The 8,417-nt window shown below is 38.9% G+C and overlaps 1 protein-coding gene across 1 annotated transcript in view; it reads right to left on the bottom strand.

Annotated features, from left to right (window-relative positions):
• ALDH1L2 (aldehyde dehydrogenase 1 family member L2) overlaps positions 1-8,417 on the bottom strand; it is a 52,363-nt gene that overhangs the window by 7,846 nt on the left and 36,100 nt on the right. The window contains exons 12-21 of the mRNA XM_032762385.2: positions 7,906-8,033; positions 7,319-7,469; positions 6,761-6,831; positions 6,535-6,640; positions 5,691-5,778; positions 4,748-4,841; positions 4,329-4,428; positions 2,751-2,849; positions 1,847-2,012; positions 757-862 (exon numbers count right to left, since the gene is read on the bottom strand). Of these exons, the coding sequence (XP_032618276.1) occupies positions 757-862; positions 1,847-2,012; positions 2,751-2,849; positions 4,329-4,428; positions 4,748-4,841; positions 5,691-5,778; positions 6,535-6,640; positions 6,761-6,831; positions 7,319-7,469; positions 7,906-8,033 (1,109 nt within the window). The remainder of the gene's footprint in view (positions 1-756; positions 863-1,846; positions 2,013-2,750; positions 2,850-4,328; positions 4,429-4,747; positions 4,842-5,690; positions 5,779-6,534; positions 6,641-6,760; positions 6,832-7,318; positions 7,470-7,905; positions 8,034-8,417) is intronic.

Below are 8,417 nucleotides of genomic sequence, written 5' to 3'. Positions count from 1 at the left end.
TCTCGTCAGGGTAGAGTACAGAAATCGATTTAAAGAGCCCTTTATATCAATATAAAGGGCGTTGTAGTGTGGACGGGTACAGCGTTAAATCGATTTAACGCTCTTTAAATCGATTTAAACGCGTAGTGTAGACCAGGCCTTAGTCTCTAAGATGCCATAAGTACTCCTGTTCTTTTTGCAGTTTACTAGAGTGCGGATACAGACTAACATGGCTGCTACTATGAAATCTAGTAAACTGGTCCACAAACTAAACAAAGGGATTGTCTCACCCCTTACTGGAATGTACCCACTTCTGGAACAAAATACAGTTGTAGTTAAACAACACATAGTAATGTGACACAACAAACAGTTTGTAAGGAAGAAGGGTAACTCAGCCATCAGAATCTGCACAGGGAACTGAGATACCATAGGAAGAATGTAAGTTTCGTAGCGTGGTTAGGACACTGCATTTGACTACCCTTGCTTTGCAAAAAGTGCTATTGGCTATTTAATCTCATGTAAAAGATGGTGCCTCCAGCAATGTAGTGTCCCTTACCACCTTGCTGTATCTTTGGTTCTGTGGCAACTGAGAAGAGTAGTCTGTACTAAACGCTTTCTTCAACCCCTATCTGTTCCTTAGACTAGGATTCCTATCCGCACAATGACTCAGCGTAACCTTATGAGATTTGGCAGGATCACAGCACCAGGTGCTATGGTTGCATTACTTACTGATAAAGTAAAACAAAATGCTATTATTGAAAATAGAACAGAACATACCCATTCTTAAACTTTGAAATTACCATAACAGGACCAAAGGATTCTTCCTTGGCAAGGTACATATGGTCTTCAACATCTGTAAATACAGTGGGTTCCATGAAGAAACCTAAACAAAGAACACAGATAGAGCATCATTTGCATGTGAGTAAAATATTTTTTTGTTTGTATTCTCTCCTTCTCTACCTACATAGTACCACACACCATACACTCTCTGTTTTCCATATTCTGAGCTAAGTATTGTATAAGCCTAAGCAGCAGATGTAAATATCCACTCTAAATTTTCTTTAGAGAAAGAAAACCAGTCTGTACAGAGACTTTCCCACCAGAAGTTCTACTTTCCTAGAGATATAGGCCAGGTGTGCAGAAGAAAAGGTTTGCTGGTACAGGTATATCAGCAAACCCATCCTAGTCAAGGTTCAGTTTGTACCAACAAAAAAGTGCTTTTGCTAGAATAAGTTATACCATTCCCTGAACAAACTAAGCTATACTGGCAAAAGTAATTTTTAATCAGTATAACTGCCTCTACACTCGGGCTTTTGCCAGTATAAAACTCACAAAAAAACCCAACAACATCAAAAACACCCCATCCCTCACCAATGTTACTATGCCGGCAAAAGTTTTTAGTTTAGACCTGACCTAAGTCTCAATTTAGTTTCTGGTGTGTCAGCTGCACAACTTCCATTAAGGGTATATGGGAGCTGTGCCGTGAAAGTCATATGTATCAAGTGAGGACTATTCCCCTTAGTCTCTATATAAAAGCCACTCCTAGCAAAGAAATATTGTAGAACAGGCTGCGTTTCTCCTTACATGTAAATATTTGAAGAGTTCTTCAGTATGAGCCATCTCTTTCTTCCAGGTCTTTATGCCAAGTGATTTTCTCCAGGACAATGACACCCTACTTTATGTAGGTATACGTCATAGAGTCCTCTACCTTGGTGGCCGTGGGAAAGAAACCATGTATCTGTCCTTCAGCTCATTTTGTACTGTATTTCCGTGAGTTTATTCCTCTTTGTGCTACACAACAGAGGGAACCATGTGGGCTTTTATTTAAAAATGTAAAAATTCAAAACATTTCCAGGTAGTATTTTACCTGGTCTACATACTTGTCTTCCTCCGTACACTAATGTTGCTCCTTCTTTCACTCCAATTTCACAATATTCCAGCAGCTTTTCCAGATGAGCCTTATGATTCTGTGGACCATGATCTGTGGCTCTATCGAGTGGGTCACCAATTTTCATCTTTTTGATTTCTTCCACCTACACATTACCCAATTAAAATGAAAAGTTACATAGTATGACACGCTGGCTAATTTTTTTTGAAATGACTAGTGACTATGGGTACTTTAGTGTTGGGGTGCCCAAGTTTAAGACCACTTGAAGGGACTCAATTTTCAGGAGTACTTAACACTTTCTGAAAATCAGGCTCTTTTAAGTTGTTTCAAGTTGGACACCCAAAATCACTGGACACTTTTGAAAATCTTGACCATTGTTTTTTAGTTATTCATTTTTAAGTTTCTTCTGTTACTGTGTCTGGTATTTAAAATGTCATTTTAAATGTCATTCCTATTCTAAATAGCACTAAATAACTGAGTTTTCACACAGCAGTGTTGAATTTTTAATGGTGAACATTAGATACTCTTGTATAATCCCTGCTATACTTCCAGTCTTTCCCTATTTTTTCCCATATTCACAGTGGTCTTAAGTCTCATGGATACAAATTTGGCAATTTTTGCTTAGATAAATGTACAGAGATAGTTGATAGGATAACATTTCTTTATAAGTGTGTCACTTCTCGTTGCATTTCTTGGGCAGGTGTCTCCCATTAGTACACCCTTTTCATTGCTTCATGATAGGAATCGTGATTTCCCAGCATCAGCAGCAACTGAAGAACTTGCATGATACATAAACTTGTGTGTGTGTATAAAATGACTTGATCTTTGCTTTACATTGTTACTGAAGAATTTATTTTGAACATGAGCCCTTTAAATATCTTACCACTCTCCTAACAAACTCATCATGAATTGATTCTTCCACAAACAGTCTTCCAGCTGCAATGCAGTTTTCTCCCTTGTTGAAGTATACTGCTCCCATGCCCTGTGTAAGAAGAAAACACTATATTGATACTTGGTTTTATTAATTTCCCACTCCAGCTATTCCCTGGAGCTACATTCTCTCTCTCTTTTTTCTGCTATGTCTGGATCAATCAATGTATAGAACTCTTCTTTAAAGGGGTAATATCGGCATAAAACTCATTAAAGAAATAAAAATGTTTTCTTTCCTCTGGGGTAAATCCTACCCTTCTTCCCTCTATCTTCTCGACATAAAAATGTGCATGAATAGAAATCGCCCTGGGTGCAGTGGAGCTGCTGTATGTGGAGGCAGGATTTAGGGAGGTGCACATCCCCTGCACACTGTTGAGTGAAGCTCCATAGAGACACTGTACAGCACCATGGAAAAGGAGTTTGGAAGCAAGGCTGATGAATACACAACTCTGCTGATTCACTCCCTTTATGGAGGGCGATGAGGGCAGTCACAGCATGTGACCCAGTGGAGAAGTATGTGTTCCCATCCTGTCAAATGCACAAAGAACCTCCCCTACATCAAGCCTATGGACTCAGGCCTCATGGAGGAGGGACAATTTGTCCCTGTTATTTACTATTGACCATCAGAAAACTTTCAAAGAAAATTTTTTTTTTCCATGGGAAAAAATATTTTCATGAAAAAATTTGTTTCCATTTTCTGACTGGCTCTCGCAATATCTCAGATGATCAAACCATAAAGAGATTTTCAAAATTCAATTGGCTTTTCACAGTGCATGCTGTTTCTGCCCCGTCGCCCCCATTTAACTCTTCCTGGATCATAAAAATGGATTGGAGAGTCAGCTTCACTGTTTTGTGTCTCGTGCAACAGCACAATGTTGTTTGGGTTCAATGGGGCTCTAACTGCAGGATTAGGGCCTACACTAACCACATCATGTAGCAACTAAGTCTTTTTGTAATGAGTGATGTAGTATATACTAGTGTTATATTGGAAACAGATCCCTTCAATAGGAAATAGGATTTTATAATCTACTCATTTTCCTCAATGCATATATACGGCAAATTTGATAAGACAGAAGTGAAGGTTGGATGGAAAGTATAGGTCAGGTATGTGGGTGATAGTGAGTCATTAAGGATTACATGGCAGTGGGGAACTGACTGAATCTCAACCTCATTTCCAGACATTTTTAAGCATTTGGAGGGGTTTTAAGTGTCAATTTTTTGTCAAATTAATTTTTTGCAGTGTTAACATGACTCAATGGAAGCCCACTGTTCACCTTCACTCTTCTTCAATTCAAGTTTTTGGAGATCATCCCAGCCTTTTTGAATAAGCCCCAAAAGTTTGAACTGTGTTGGCAGAGAAGGGGAGCCTTGGTTCAACATACAGCACGAGGCTTAAAGGCTATCCTCCTGAATGTTTTAGCAAGCCCTGAGGAGGGGGGCATGTAAGAAAGAGAGAAGGAATTAGAAAATTGCTTTTTAATAAGATGCACTAACCAGGCTTTGAACATGTTTTACTTTGAAGTAACCTTACCATTCTCACAGCTTTGTCAAGTTCACAGTCCTCAAAAATGATCAGTGGGGATTTACCACCAAGTTCAAGGGAGACTTTCTTCAGATTACTGACTGCACAGCTATGGAAGGTTGTAAATAATTATGTAAAATTAACATTCAGACATCTTTTAGTAATGAAATTATTTCCCCTAAGATCAGCTGGTGAAAATGTATAGCATATATCTATTTTTGGTTTTGGACAGTTGGACTTAATAGCAAATGATATTTCCACTATTTAATAAAGACAAATGATTAAATATAATCCCATCCATAGTCTACATGTCATTTTAATGTCATGTGCAAGATGTAGTTTGCACATCAATGTAGTAAACAAACATTGAATAATCTACAGCATAAAATAAGATCTAAAACATCTTCTGAATATAATGAATACAATACCTCTTCATGATCTGTTTACCAATAAGAGTTGAACCAGTAAATCCAAGTTTGCGGATATCTGGGTGTTCAGACATGTGCTGTCCCACTAAACCACCTGTATTATTGTGAGATGTGGGAAACAACTAATTGGAAAATGTACATGCAATTCTTAACATTCTAATAGTCCAGTAGGCCTGTCAGGTTAAATAGCATCTAATTTAAAAAATAAGTATCCTTACTTATGTTACTATTAACACCTCAGATTAATAAACCTAAAACCACAATGGCACAAATCCCTCCCTTCACCAATGGAGCTGAGAACTTCATCTCTGATTCTCGGACTGCTGGTAGAAGAACCCAGTTTATATTTTAAACTTGGATCAGCTGAGATATGTACTGTTTCACTGAATCAGCCCCACAGTTATCTTGGGGTTTGTCTTCACTAGGAAATCTTATGTTTAAACATGATTGTGAGGAGGTGAATTAGCTGATGTAATGTTAAATTGTCTCCACCGACCGATCTGTCACACTTACCTAACTAGATTTCTCACAATCTTATTGAAATAATATTTGCTACTGGCAACAAGCTTTGGAGAATAAGAAAAATCCTATAATCAAAAGCATTGTTTCTCTGTATTATAAATAGTTCTTTGAAAATTTTTGTATTTTTGTTTGAACTGAGAATGTGTAGATAACGGGTAAACACCCCTGGCCAGCTTCATAGTCATTCCCCATTCAGCTCAGAGAATACATGTGAAATGATGTATCAGCTCTGTAATTTGGACAAAGATCCACTAAGAAGGAGAAGTCCACTCAGCACAGTTTTCACCTGACAGGTCTGCAGAGGTAAAAACCTAGATCACCAACAACTTCACCTCACCTCAGTCTTTTACTTAACTGTTCTCAACTACAGTTCATACCGAGCTATATTTTGTACAGAAAAATAATTAGGTCAATGCTTTACCTGAACCAGGCAGAATATTTATAACACCTTTGGGAAATCCTGCTTTAGCTGAGAGCTCTGCAAACTTTAAGGCAGTCAAAGGAGTGACCTAAGCATGTACACAATAGTCAGATTAGGTCTTTTATTTTAGTTAAATATGCTGTGAAATATTTAATGTGCAATACATTTTAGCTTGTTACAATATGAATCTTACATTAGTTCATATTTTCACAAAGCTGACAAAGTGGCATTCCCTTAGAAAAAGGAGTGCATTCTGTTTACATCCCAGATTAGTTATATTCTGAGTACACATGCATCTCACTGTGCAACCAGGGCCGGCTCCAGGCACCAACAAAGGAAGCAGGTGCTTGGAGTGGCCAATGGAAAGGGGTGGCACGTCCGGGTCTTCCGCGGCAAGTTCCTCACTCCCTCTCAGAGGGAAAGACCCGCCGCCGAATTGCCACCGAAGAATGAAGTGGCGCAGTAGAGCTGCCGCTGAAGTGACGGGGATTGCGGCTTTATCTTTTTCTTTTTTTTCCATTTTTTTTTTTGCTTCGCCACTTGGGGCAGCAAAAAAGCTGGAGCTGGCCCTGTGTGCAACCTCCTCTCCCCCTCTTCCCTAACCATAGCTCCATGCAACGACGACATCAATAGACAAACAGAAAGTTTTAATGTATTCTGTAATCTGAGGGTGCAGAGAGTTCTAGTGAAGAGGAGTGCCTTGTATCAGTGTGGGAATAGCTACTACTTTACATGTTTTATAGCATGCAACAGGTCAGTAAATGGATGGAGTCAATGGAAGCTTTGCCTGAATAGGGAGTGGGAGGATCACACCCATAATTTGCATTTTCCCTTTTGATTTTACCTGTGCTGGTTTGAGAACTAACGTGTTGCCTGCAGCCAAGCATGCTGCACTCTTCCATGCAAGCATCATCAGTGGGTAATTCCAAGGGATAACAATTGCACAGACTCTTAAGATTGGGAAAAATATGAAAAAAAAGTTACATTATCGTAACAGATTTTGAAAGGATTTTCTATTTGTCAAGGTTAAAACTAGTTTGTGGTCATTAAGAAGAAGACAATAGCCTTACCCTATGGGTTCCTTCTTGGTGAATGTTAGGTTATGGTTTGGGCGGGCCTGGCTAATTGGGATTGTAGAACCCTAAAAGAAAGACAATGGATTTCAAACAATGTATATATCTAGAAAGGAAAACTAAAATGCACCAATTATCTAACCATGTTTGTTTCAGAAAAATCATTGCCATCATGGAAGGCTTCACAGCCAGATTTGTTCTGTTAACAGGATGCCAGAGACAGAAAGATGCTGGAAACCCTTCTACCACGGATATGAGGTATATCTCCTCTATAACAATCCACATTCTCAACCAGCCTATCTGTCAGCACAAGTCAGATTCTATATTCCTGTTTCCCAATAGCAGGCATAATGTGCTCCTATCATGTTTCCAGGAAGACTCTTACTAGGCAAAATTCTAATTCTGTCACCCACAACTTTGAATGCCTCATTTCCCTGTGTTAAAGTTGTTCTTCTGGGCTGTACAAGCAAAAGACAGTACTAGTAAAGAATAAGTATACAGAAGCATCGTAATTCATTTCTGACTTTGCGTAACTGCTGTCAAATATTAGCTTGCCTGAATTTTGTCACACCATCCAGCAAAGTATCTGAATGTTTGCACAGACATTCCTACATGAGTCTTCAAAGCTAAAGTGTAGACAGCTCCTGAGTCAATGGCCTCAATTGTTGCTAATTCCTCTTGGTGTTCTTCCATCAGGTCAGCAAGTCTTTTAATTAAAACACAACAAATGAGCATCAAAAATAACAATACTGGGAAACGACACTTCTAACTGTACTTAACTTACAAATGTGATGTGGGACTGAAACTACTGCAACTCAGGCAAAATTTCCACTGACTTCAGGATTGGGACCTTTGGCTATTGGTAACGTAAATAAGGGCCAAACACCCAATAAAGTCAATGGGAATTTTTGCATTAACTTAAAAAGCATCTGACATCCACACTGCAGTGCAGAGACCCAAGTCAAAGTAAGCATATCTCAGAACCCCTAGCCCCTCCTACCTCACCCCCTTCCGAAATGTGGCCACTCTAGCCCCAGGACAAGGAAAGTCCATCAGATTCAGAAGGGGTATACCATGATTTTTCACAGGAAGTAAAATAAAGTTAAGAAACATGAGCAAACATAGCAAACCCCCTTACATACCTGTACATTAATCTCCCTCTTTCCCTTGCATTCATTCTTGCCCATTCACCATTTTCAAATGCATCTTTTGCTGCTGCTACTGCCTTGTCAACATCAGCCACTGAAGCATAAGACACCTTTGCTATTATCTGTCACAAGACAGCTAAGTGTTAGCTCACATTTAAAGTGGTGTTACACACAATGCTTTCTTTCTCTCTCTTCATTTTTACTTAAATATAAACTAACATTTAATATTCTAATGGCTACCTATTATACATGGGTCAATCAGGTTCAGAAAAGTGGAATTCGAAGTGGAATTCGAAGGACTGTGTGAACGCTCAGAATTCTGGATCCTTCTTTCCTTAAACTCTGCTAACAACAGAGCACACCCTCAAGCCTTATTTTATTTCTTCAACTATCACATGAACTTACTGATGAGACACTGAAGAAGTGGAAAAGCTTAGTGTCTGGTATGACAATAGAATGCCTAAGCATTCTAGAATACCATCTGGATATTGCCTCCCTGGAATGGT

The sequence above is a fragment of the Chelonoidis abingdonii genome, chromosome 1 (genome assembly GCF_003597395.2).
Source record: "Chelonoidis abingdonii isolate Lonesome George chromosome 1, CheloAbing_2.0, whole genome shotgun sequence".
Lineage (NCBI taxonomy): Eukaryota > Metazoa > Chordata > Testudines > Testudinidae > Chelonoidis > Chelonoidis abingdonii.
This window is presented reverse-complemented; position numbering and strand designations above follow the sequence as displayed.